The sequence below is a fragment of the Diachasmimorpha longicaudata genome, chromosome 1 (assembly GCF_034640455.1).
Source record: "Diachasmimorpha longicaudata isolate KC_UGA_2023 chromosome 1, iyDiaLong2, whole genome shotgun sequence".
NCBI lineage: Eukaryota > Metazoa > Arthropoda > Insecta > Hymenoptera > Braconidae > Diachasmimorpha > Diachasmimorpha longicaudata.
Window position 1 is genome coordinate 4584122 of NC_087225.1, and position 12260 is coordinate 4596381.

The 12260-nt window shown below is 46.1% G+C and overlaps 1 protein-coding gene across 1 annotated transcript in view; it reads left to right on the top strand.

Moving 5' to 3' along the window:
* The window catches only part of LOC135168819 (glutamate receptor ionotropic, delta-1-like), a 63348-nt gene that overhangs the window by 16234 nt on the left and 34854 nt on the right, over positions 1-12260 (top strand). The window contains exon 3 of the mRNA XM_064133378.1: positions 9524-9700. Coding sequence (XP_063989448.1) covers positions 9524-9700 — 177 coding nt within the window. The remainder of the gene's footprint in view (positions 1-9523; positions 9701-12260) is intronic.

Consider the following 12260-nt stretch of genomic DNA (forward strand, 5'->3'; position numbering starts at 1 on the left):
GTTCGACTAAGCCGTTTGACTGCGGGTGGTATGGCGTTGTCATCAGACGACGGTTGCCCAATAATTCTGAGAGTTTGTGGAAGGTGTCTGAGAAGAATTGACCACCTCGATCAGACGTGATCCTGAGTGGTACTCCATGTCGAGATATCCAGTGGTACAGCAGGGCTTGAGCGACTGTGTTGAGGCTCGAGTCGATTAGCGGTACTGCTTCTGGATATCTGGTGAACCGATCGACGATCGTTAGACACCATCTATGGCCCTTCGATAGAGGCAGCGAAATAAGGTCGATGTGAATGTGCTCGAACCGTTGCGATGGTAGTTGGATATTTCCGAGCGGGGTTGCACCATGTCGAGTCACCTTATTTCGTTGGCACTCAAGGCAGTGTTTCGTCCATTCAGCGCAGTCCTTTTGAATTGAAGGCCAGACGTATCTAGCCGAGACAAGTTTCCTTGAACCCCTCTTTCCTGGATGAGCCAACGAGTGCAGGGAAGTGAAAACCTGCTTCCGTAGAGGCTGAGGGACGAATGGTCGCACTGATTTCGATGAAACATCGCAGTACAGTGCCGTGTCCAGCTCGGGAAAGTGGATTCTCTGAAGTCGGAGGCTGCCTTCCTCTCGTTGGATGAGCTGTTGGAGCTCTTCGTCTTGTCGTTGTGTTAGTGCCAGTTGTTCAGTAGAAACAACTGTTGACACTGCTTCGATTCGCGAGAGGGTGTCAGCGACGATATTCTCGGTTCCGGCCACGTGACGTATGTCGGTCGAGAATTGCGCGATGAAGTCTAGCCGTGTGAACTGCCATGGAGTTGCTCGTTCTGGCTTCTGGGCGAAGGCATGCGTCAAGGGCTTGTGGTCTGTGAAGATGATCACGTGACGACCCTCAAAAATGTGCCTGAAATGCCTGGTTGCTTCATATATCGCGTGCAATTCTCGATCGTACGTCGAGTGCTTGAGTGCTGAACCAGATAGCTTTTTGCTGAAGAAAGCTATCGGTTGCCACGATCCTTGATGACGTTGCTGGAGAACCGCTCCGATGGCGTGGTCTGATGCGTCACTAAATATTGCCCACTCTGCCTCGGTGTTTGGGTGCGACAGCAGGGTGGCGTTCGCGAGGGCTTGCTTGGCGCTTTCGAATGCCTGGTCCAGTTCCGGGGTCCATTCTACTGGATGAGAGCCTTTTAGGTCCGGGCCCTGTAGACGGTGGGTCAGTGGAGAGAGAATCTCGGCAGCTCCCTTGATATACCGTCGGTAAAAGTTAAGGGTGCCGAGGAATCTCCTGAGGGCTTTAACCGTTGTTGGGCGCGGAAACTCTCTGATGGCTTCGACTCTGTCCTGAGGTGGCCTGATTCCTTGAGCTGAGATAAGATGGCCCAGAAAAATTACCTCCGGCTTGCCGATGACTGACTTCCGAGCGTTGACGACGAGGCCGAACTCTTGTAGTTTGGCGAAGAGAGCTCGGAGATGCTCTTGGTGCTCCGCAGGGTCCCTGGGGAAAACCAAGATGTCATCGATGTAAGCATATGTAAAGGGGAGATCCCGGGTAACCTCGTCAATCAAACGCTGGAAGGTTTGGGCTGCGTTCCGGAGACCGAAGGTCATGAATGGGAATTCAAACAGCCCAAACGGCGTGATGATGGCCGTCTTCTCAATATCCTCAGGTGCGACAGGAATCTGGTTGAAGGCCTTAACCAGATCGATGGTTGAGAATATCGTTGTCCCGTGCAGGCTCGCAGAGAAATCCTCGATGTATCTGATAGGGTACTTGTCGGGGATTGTCCTCGCGTTGAGCGGCCGGTAGTCTCCGCATGGTCTCCAACCATTATCCTTCTTGGGTGCCAGGTGGAGTGCTGACGCCCACGGACTTTCGGATCTCCGTGCAGTTCCCAGCTTCAGCATGCTGGAGAACTCGTCATGGGCCATCCTGAGTTTGTCAGGCGCCAGGCGACGCGCTCGGCAGCAAACGGGTGGTCCAGGCGTCGTGCGTATGTGGTGCCGGGTGGAATGCCGGGAGTGTTTTAGCAGACCCTGTAGCAGACCCTGTAATTATGTAGCGGAGTTCGCTCTATGCACTACATAAATAACAAGCACTTGATTATAAAAATATAATATTCGGTTTACTAGTCCGTTAACTTAATCTGTACAGTGTCGATTGCAGCGTGTTGCTTGAATCGTAGACGAAGTATTACTAATTGATCTAGAACGATCGAATGCCGGAATTCGGCAGGTGATTTTGCCGGGAGTGGGGATAATCCGGTGAAGAATTTCATCGAACCATCGAAAGAATAACAACACCAGGAGTGAGAGTCGTATCGTCTCACTCTGACGGTGTTGATGATGTAGCTGGCGCTACACCCCGGGGGGGCTCTTCACTTTGCAGGAAAATGGGAAGTACTAGTGAAGTCAGTTAAATTCTATCTCAAACGCACAATTGGAGGAGACCTGCTCACGTTCGAGGAACTAACCGCTCTGCTGGCTCAGATCACATTAGTGCTCAATTCGCGACCGCCTGAGCGTCTCTCCGAAGATCCTGATGATGTAACCTCAGGGCATTTCCTGATTGGACAAGCTTTGACAGCGTTGCCTGAACCTTCTCTGGAACAAGCGAACGTCGGTCATCTTTCCCCTTGGCAGCTCATCCAGCAGAAGGTCTAGTGCTTTTGGAAGCCGTTGTCAACGCGCTATCTTCAGAACCTCCAGTCAATCTCCATGTCGCACTCCTCTCATGACATTAAGATCGCCCCTATAGTCCTTTGTACCAAAGATAGACTTCCACCAATGAAGTGGCCTCTTGCTCGAGTTACCGCTCTCCATCCTGGCAGATATAGACTCACAAGAGCGGTAACTACACCGGCCGGTTTTACACTTTAACGGCCCATCGTGAAGCTCGCATCGTTGCCAGTTTCAACCAGCGGGGTAAGATCTTCTCAGGAGCATCAAGCTGCTCATCCTTAGTTCGTCTCCACAACTGGGCTTGGGCTTATCGGTCAACGCACACAGGTGACTTACCATCAGAGATCGGTGGTGAATTAATTTGGCACCTGAGGGGCACGTCCGGGACTGGTCAACAATTCTTGTCAAAGGGTCCAGGGACCTCTAGCGCCCCGGAATTCGGGCATTTGCGATTTCTGGCCCAGTGGCGGTTATCAGTCCACTTCCGGAACTACGCGCGATAGCATCAGATATCATTTTGCGAATCTTTAGTGCTTCTTTGCTCCGTTCATTGTAATAATCGTGACAATCGCTATTTCTCTTCATAACACTCTTAATTGCTGTTCGATCGGCCCATGTTTTACTGCGACAATAGTCACTAGTTGTTCGGTGTGCGAGTTGACATTTATTTCGAATAAAACAGGGACTTTACTTGACCATCGCGGTTTCGTCTAACTCTATAGCAGACAACACATTTGAGCTACTAATTAAATTGACTAAAAACTATGAATGATTTGGGTGAATCGCTTGTTTATTTCCTAGCGTAAGGTTGATTACCTTGGTTAAATTATTATTACATTTAAAAACAAACTGATTTAGGTAATTGATGGGAACTGTGAAAGGTCGTAATGTCTTAAAAACGCGCACTTTATCTTCTATCAACGTGAGCTCACTCGACGTTCGAAAACTACTGATTCGACCTTCCTTCGTTCTCTCCAGGTCAAACCCTTGTTCCTGAGTTCTTCCTTCAGGATGAGTAGGGGTATCAGGATTCTTTTGATTGATGAAGAGAGATTCTTGAGATCGTGATTGGTCAGTTGGCGGTTTATGACTTGGATGTTGACCAAGTCCGCGTGGAGTGGATAAATCTGGGTGTTTTTGAAAATGTCACGTCTGGGGAAAGGCCCACCGTGGTACTTAAGTTTGAAGCGACTGAAAGGGCCTGAGTCATAAACCGTTTGAATCGACTGTTCGGTTGCACACAAAAAACGTTAAAGTTTCTTGGGCCTTGGGAAACATAGACAATTTGATGGGGAAAATCTCACAGTTTAACACTAACATTGTCTTGAATGTTTAGAGAGACCTTCGTCGGTTTTAAATCTTGGAGAAATTACGCGAGTCTTCTATGTGCTAGAAAAAGTGGATAGAATGGTGTGGCCTTCATGTTCCTATTAAAATGTACCCCGAGGTACCTTACGCTCTCCCTAAACTTAATCTTTTTCCCGGCGAGCCGAATGTCGACTGGGCGGCTGTCCAATGCCGGTTTTACGTGCCGCCGTCGCTTTCGCGCCCTATCCCACCTGTACTGCGTCAGCGGCGCTCTCTTCTGCGAATAGCATGCCAGGACTATTGCCTCTGTCTTGCTCTTCGACAGTTCGAGCTTCGCTGATGCGCACCACGACGAGATGTGGTCGACGATGGCTTGGCCTATCCGCTCTAATTCCTTACGCGAGTCGGCCGATACGACTGCGATAAGGTCATCCGCGTACGCGACTTCGATTGCGTCGAAGTTCTGCTCGATGCTCTTGAGGAGGGCATCGAACATGAGATTCCAGCAAGCGGGGCCCAGGACTGATCCTTGCGGACAGCCCCGGGTGGCCGGCTTGGAAACCTCTTGGTCGCTCCAGGCGATCTTGACGGTCCGATTGTCGAAGTAGCTCCAGAGCACTTCAAAGACATTCTTCGGACAGTTTCGATCCGCCAAAGACTGGAGGACTAGGGGCCACCACATATTGTCAAAGGCTCCCGAGATATCGAAGAGGAGTCCAATGATGTACCGCTTGTCGTTACCGCGCTCGGCTAATTCATGCAACTCTACTATCGTGTCTTCCGTGGAGCGTCCAGGCAGAAAGCCATATTGGCGTTCTGATATTTTGTCCTCAGTAAGGACTTTCGCCGTTAGGATCCCGTGAAGGACCTTTTCGAAGAATTTTCCGACAACCGACAAGAGGCAAATGGGACGGTACGATTTGGGTTCGGATACATCCTTGTGAACTCCTTTGAGGAGAGCACGAAGTGTGCCGACTTTCCAAACGCTGGGGAAAACGCCGTGCTTAAGGCAGGCGTTGAAAAGTCTAGTAAAAATGTGAGGCGTCCTCATCACGGCGACTTTCAAGACCCTAACTTCTACTAAGTCGCATCCTGGGGCTTTGTCATTCTTAAGGGTCTTTACGAGGCCCTTAAGTTAGTCGTCCGTCAAGTCTCGTGCATCCTCTGTCTGAACACTTAGGTTCCTCGCGCGTTCGCGGATGTCCGTCTGTTCCGGTGTGTTTTCGTTGGGGTCATCGTCGGGTACGTGTGTGTTCAACAGTACCTCAGCAGTCTGACGCAGTGTAACTGTCGTGCCATTCGCGGTTCTAACTGTGCTGAGTACCGTGGACACACAATTTATCAGCCGCGTATTTATAATGGAAGCCCCAGGGATTCGCGTTGCTTTCCGTCGTTATGTAACGGCGCCAGCTGTTTTCTTTACAAGCCCTAAGTAGCCTACGACCGCAGGACTACACGATACCTATTCTGTTTAATTTTTCGCGCGTCAGGGTTGGTCTCCCTTCGGTAGCCGTTACGGAGACGACTGACCAGCTTGCGTTCGCTGGTCAGCTCCTCGGTCCACCACGGATTCGCGCGACGGTAATGTCTGCGGCGCGGCATCGAATCTTGGCAGGCTTTCGTGAGTACGTCACCCAGCACCTCTGCCATTCTCTCAACATCCGCTGGGAGATCCAGCGGATGGTCCACGAGTTTCTCACGGGCCTCCTTATCGAGGGTCGCCTTGAACTTTTCCCAGTCGGCCCGATGAACGTTGAACCGCATGGCGGAGCCCTCGCCGACTCCCGAGTTATTGACGCGCTGTGAGGAACTCCGGATCACTGAACGAAAGAAAACCGACGTGTGGTCACCGGTGGACCACTCGTCCTGCAACCTCCATGCACGTATGAATTTATACATGCCAGGGGTGGCCAGTGTGACGTCGGTGAACGACGTACCTGCGGCAGCCCTGAAGGTTGGGCCTTGCCTAGCATCATTCGCGACGCGGAGACCGATGACTCGATGAGCTCACCCAGGAGGACACCACGGTCGGTGGTCCTGGGGCCCCAAAGGGAGTGTTGGGCGTTGACATCTGCCGCCACCAGAACGCGGCAGCAATGGGTTGACATTAAAATGTTTCGCGCCTGAGACACTCGCCTGGGAAATTTATGGTGACCAAACCCTTCGAAATGACATATCACCCCAAGGGTTACAATCTCCACAAAAAATGTTGAATATATACTGAATGTAGTGTGTTCTGTTCTGAAGCATTCGGAGATAAATATGGAATGATATGATATATTCACAGCAACTAAACTATTCCAAATAGTACCTTCCTGAGTCGGTTCCATGTCTTCGTAACACAAACCAAAATAATACAAACAAAAATAACTCAGACAAGAATAACAGAAATTTTTATTTATTTTCAATTTCATCTTGCTGGAATTCCTGCCAGTCGGCAGATCCGCACTCACACACACTTGCGAACCTCTCACCGTGGGTCAACGATCAAAACAAATCGGTCGTTGCCATGGGACTAGTTGGCATACCTTTGGATTCGGGGCGCCACTTCCTGGACACAGCTCGCTATTATTCTGCATAGGATAATAGCCCCACCAAAAGTCACGTGGCATTGGAATTCGGAGCATTTCCATGGATCGGGCTAATCGTCCGTCCATTTGTTTTCGGAGAGTCTTACCTATAACACGTGTTTTCAGTGTACCACTCAGCTCTTACATTCGAATTCTCTCGAACGTTCGACCGGCCCATTAACGGGCTTTCTGGGACTGCTCATATCGGTTAATTGCTCACGACCGCTCAGTTATTATTTATTGTACGCGAAACCGCTCATCAATATTTTTATGATCAATATTGTCCAGTGATGAGTTTTTTTTCTAAAATAAAAGTGACCTGTGGTGACACGTGCTGAGTGCGTTATTTTTTTCTGGACCTGCTCGCCCCCCACCCGCACAAATTCCCTCCGAGCCAGGTCCCTCAGCAAACACATCTATAATCACAAAATCATTTCTTATGGAGCAAGATTGAGTGCAATACCTTTCAGAGACTCCACAAGATCACCCTCAAAATTGCACTGTGCCACAACATTTTCAAGTCTCGTATCAAGATCGCGATAGGTCTTACGCTTCTTTGATGCAATCGTTCTTCCAAACAGACGTTGATGCAATATTACTTCCGTGAGTTGTTGTTCACACTGCAGTGCAAGAATAAATTTCCCAACAGGGACATGAGCAGCTGACACACGCCTATTGAAGGCGTCGTGCCAGCCCTCAACTGCATTATTGGTTCGTGCTAATTGGTTTTGTACTGCTGAATAAACATTCCACAGATGAATGGGGAAACGCGGTTGACGCCAAGACCCTCGCTGTTCATATCCATTCCAAGTTTCACCAATATATTGGAGGACTTGAGCAAGATCGGCAGAATGCTTACGATAGCAATTCCTTGCAATTAGTGTCTGGTACACCTTCATGACATCCTCAGGAGGCACGCAAGCCAGTGCCATCAACATTTTCATATAAGTTGCAAATTTTTCATCCTTGCCATACCGTTTCTTCAGTCCATAAGTTTGCAGGCAACTGATGATGCATTGAGGAAAATGGAAGAAACATCCTTGCACTGATGTGTCTGGAAACCCGCTCTCAACTGCATGTATGCAACCCATTTCAAAATAAGTGACACCTACGTCACGATTCAATTCTGGCTCTTCCCCTTTTAGTTGCTGGCCAATTTTGACATAGATTTTCTTGCTCTTATTCGGGGCTAAAACATAATGTCAAGGTAAAACCTGGCCGTCAATCATCCCATGTGTGGCATGGAGCTGAGTGAAGACAGTGTGCACTAATAGAAACGTTCCATTACAAAACCAATTCTTACAATTTGCTAAACAACGTAAATGTACTCTCGTAGCAAATATCAAAGAAGAATGATTCACCACGCTCTGTTTGTATGTACGTTTCTGGGATTATCTTTTCTCGTTGACGGCGTTGGTAATGGTTCATTAACAGATTGTCTCACTCTCTGAACCTTACGAGTCATTTGCGACACGGGGGGTCATTGTGCCGCTGTTTCTGATGAGACACCCTGCAGAGCCTCGGCAATGACCGCACGAGTTTCATTACTTTTTATGTCGTGAGCAATGGCTTTTGCTTTGTTTACATTTTTGCGGGATTTCACATCAGAAATATTAGCAAAATGTGTATGCCCATGCCATCAGATATTTTGATAGTTTTCTCTAAAAAAATGCAGAAATATTTTAAATGAAGTATTGTGAGCGTGATGATTTGTTAATGGATTATTCATTTCAAAGCAGCCGTTGAGATTAAGAAATTTTACCTTCAGCAGTTCTTGTAGTCGAGTGACTGAGACAGCTGCATTTTTTCGCTTTCCCACAGTTAATGCACCTGCAGGTCACTTTTAGGGCATTACCACAAAGCGCGCTTGATAAAGATAATTCTTGTAAAACAAGAAGGGTAGGCATACACATCCCCTTTTGACTGGGGACAACAAACAGAGACATGGTGCAAACACTGGCCCCACACCGGTACTGGCACAAATCATACAATCCCAGGGGAATTGAGTGATGATTATTCGCACCCCACAACAAATATCAATCAATGATTTCCATCTCTCCTTGTGTACATTTGAATTCAATCAAAATAAATGCTGAAACTCATGTCTATCAACTTTCAAGTTCTAATTTCTTGACTGTATTGTTATTGATTGAGTATTATTTTTGTTTGTTATTCGTGTCTGTGTTATTTTTGTTGTGTAATTATTGTTTGTGTTCTTTATTATGTGTTATTTTTATCTGTGTTACTTTGGTTTGTGGTGTCAAGACGTGTCACCTCTGAGTCTTGCATTCCATTATCTGCTTTGGATTATAACAACACATCTTTTCTGAAAAATGGAACATTGACGGGCAGTTTTCACTACTGTGAGGTCCCACATGACTGGGTGAGTGCCAAGGACTACGTCCAAGAGGTTCCTTGTGATTGCGATGCCGGCATTTTGAAGAAGTAATGCCATGGTGACGATAGGCCTCTAGCTTCTTGGCAAATCTAGATTTTTCCCAGACTGTAGAGGCTCTGCAGGGGTTTTGCGAACTTCCCGAAAACCATAATCTTAGAATGTCGTTTTCACGAAAATGCATTGAGGGAGTGACGACAGACAAATGTATAATAATATCTATTAGCAAGCAACTCTTTCAGAGGGCGTCTTATTTTACCCTACCGTCTCCTATAGGACAATTTTGAAATCCATTTTTATAATTACTCGTGAATCATGCAAGAAGGGGTGAAAAAGTGTTCAAGAAATTCGCAGTATTTTTCAACGTCTTACTTCTGGGGGGCTTATTTCTAAATGCTGAAAAATCAATTCAATCAGCCAATCAGTCCTTGATATTCTGCATGCCGATAAGAAAAAAAACTCAATCGAGCGTTTAAAAAAGGAATGTAGTATTTGAGCACTCTTACATCACCGGTAATCCTATGTTCAACCGTTAGTTCTGCTGCTTAATAACCACGACTCATGCATTGGAAATTGTTACAGACTCCGCCATACTCTGCGACTATAGAGAAAAATGGAAGCCTCCGAGGAGAGGGCTACGCATTCGAGGTGTTGGATTTGATAGCAAAAAAATTGAATGTATCATACGAAATTATTAAGCCAAAAACCCCAGGGCTGGGAGACGAAACCTCCGGTCTTATAGAGCTACTGAAAAACAAGGTAATGGTGTTCTAATAATGGAAAAGATAATATTATGCTTATTACAATACATTATGTAAAGCAATATTCGTTTCTAATTGGCATCCTGCCCTTCTTTCATTTCTAAATGAAAGTGTTGTAATCGTTTAACATAAATTTCGTATTGAACGTAACTTAACGCCAAACAGAAAATACAAATTTAGACGGTTTTCGTCTATCTCTATATATGGGTGTTCGCATATGGTCATATTTCTAAATTTCATATCACTTGCGCACTAGGATATCTATAACATTTGCTTTATCATTAAATACCCTTGGTGGTATGATTTATCCGATACAATATTCAGGATCACTCGTTTGACCAAGTGTATTGTCTTGGCAGGACAGATCGTTTATTAAAGGCGATATAGATCGCGATCGATAATGTTACACAGTTGCTTTTAAAGGCACGCTTTCACACACTTTTACAGACTGACCGTTGGGTTTTTCAAAAGCTTTCCGTCGCAAGCGTCTTTTGGGTCCCGCCTCGCAACCAGCCACAGCGACATATCCAACAGCGCGCGACAGGCACTTGCGGTGAAAACGCGCCTGTATGTCGGTAAAGACGAGGCTGTTACCGTACAGCATTGAATCCATTATATTTCGAGTTTCGTTCTCAAAATAAACTATGTCATACCGCCAATTCCTGCGGAATATCGCTACGATCCACGATCTGTAGTGACTCCGCGTCTGCCCAGTATCGGCGCGGAAAGTAGTGCACCAGTGCCACGCATGTGTAATGATCACTAGTCACTAGAGACGTATAACGCTCCACGTCTAGCGACATATTCCAAAACGGTATTTTGTGATTCAAGCTGTAATCACTAGAAGTGTTTTCAATAAGAATATATTGTTGGCAATCCTTGTGGACACTCAACCATTCTGGGGAAAGTAGGGAAGACAGCTAAAGATCTTCAGCGCAAATTAGAAAAAGTGGATACTGCCGCCTTCTCTCTACGTATTCCCTCGTGCTCAACTTCATGACGTTTTTCATTTGTGATACTCCACGTTGTCACATTTTTCCCTTTTCGTAAAAAACCTAAAACTATTGATATTTTGTGATTAATCCAAAATGGGAAAATATTCACATAAGGAAATATCGCTTCAGATTGATATCACGATCAAAGGGCATCGATAACATGATCAAAAAGCTGAACAGACTAAAAAACAATGCCAAGTGTAACCGGTATGACCGTCCGGCGTCGAGGCAACGGAAGCCTTCGCACGAAAGTCATTACAAACAGGGTTATGATTCTGATACGTGTCGGGAACGATGTCGTAAGTAAAAGGAAAAAAAGTCAGTTCATGTTGGTCAATTGTTTTGCGCAACAGGTTCGTACGACTTACGAGATAAATTGTACCGCAATTTGGCGGTGGGCCCTCACGATGTTTGGGACGATGTTCAGTTTAAGCACTCATTTTGGACATCCTTATCATCATATAAAAATAGAGGAGGATTCCTTATGGGTTGTGTCTCTGCCTTCATTCTTTTACATTCTTGGTGTTATTCTTATTGTTCACATCTCCGTTCTCTTTTCCATAATAGCTTTCGCTCCCATTCACGTAAGAACTCGCGATAACCCTCTGAATATTGCTTCCGCTGTTTCTGAAAATGTGAAGGATCGCCAAATATGAAGTGCTGCTTGACGGTGAGAGGTTTAAGGAGAATCCTGGTAAATATAGTGAGACTCACGAGGTTCGTTCATTGGAAAATGACATCCTAGAATTATTAGAAGACAATAATTCAAAATCGGCTGATGGAAGTTTATCCACAAATCCATTGGGAGGACTTGACAAAAAATGGTCTTAGAGCAGAAGAAACACCGAAATTCTTGAAAGCATACCCCCGGAAGGAAAACTTCAATTTTTTGGTGCAGCGGAATTGAATGGAGCGGTGGAAAGTTTCAGGACAGTTGCTTGAATAATACCGCAAAAAGGGAGACAAATTTTTTAGTACTGATTAAAACGCATTGGAATCCCCAATGGCTGCTCTAGGCTTGGAGTTGGCGGTTATGGTACAAGTTAAGCTGGAGGAAGTATCAAATGCCCATTTCTCCAGAATTTTGAAGTTCTTGGGGTATTACTACTGAATAATTTAATTCATCAGTGGCTATATGGTACTTACATCGGATTCAATCAGTTCTCTGTCTTCCGTCAAAAAAAGCGTAAAGTCTACGTCCTCATATTCATTGTAGCCGTCATCACGTGCCGCGAAGTTTCGCATACCTTCAGAGGACTGCATCCATCTACGGAAATGCTCGCCATCCAGGAAAATGGAATGATTATTAATTTCCGCCCAATACGCAGGCGGCTCGAAACGCGGACGCGGCAATGGTGGAAGTTTCTTTCGCAAGTTGAGCACGGAAGTACGAATGGCACAGTAAATATTATAAGCTAGGTGATCGGGCTGATTATTGCTGAGTCAGATACCTGGGTACACGATTTTTTCGCCTTATTTCACGTGAATCATTATTAATGTTTTGAAGAAATATTTCACTACACGTTCTTCACTGACCGGAGTGTCAAAAGAAACTGACTCAAA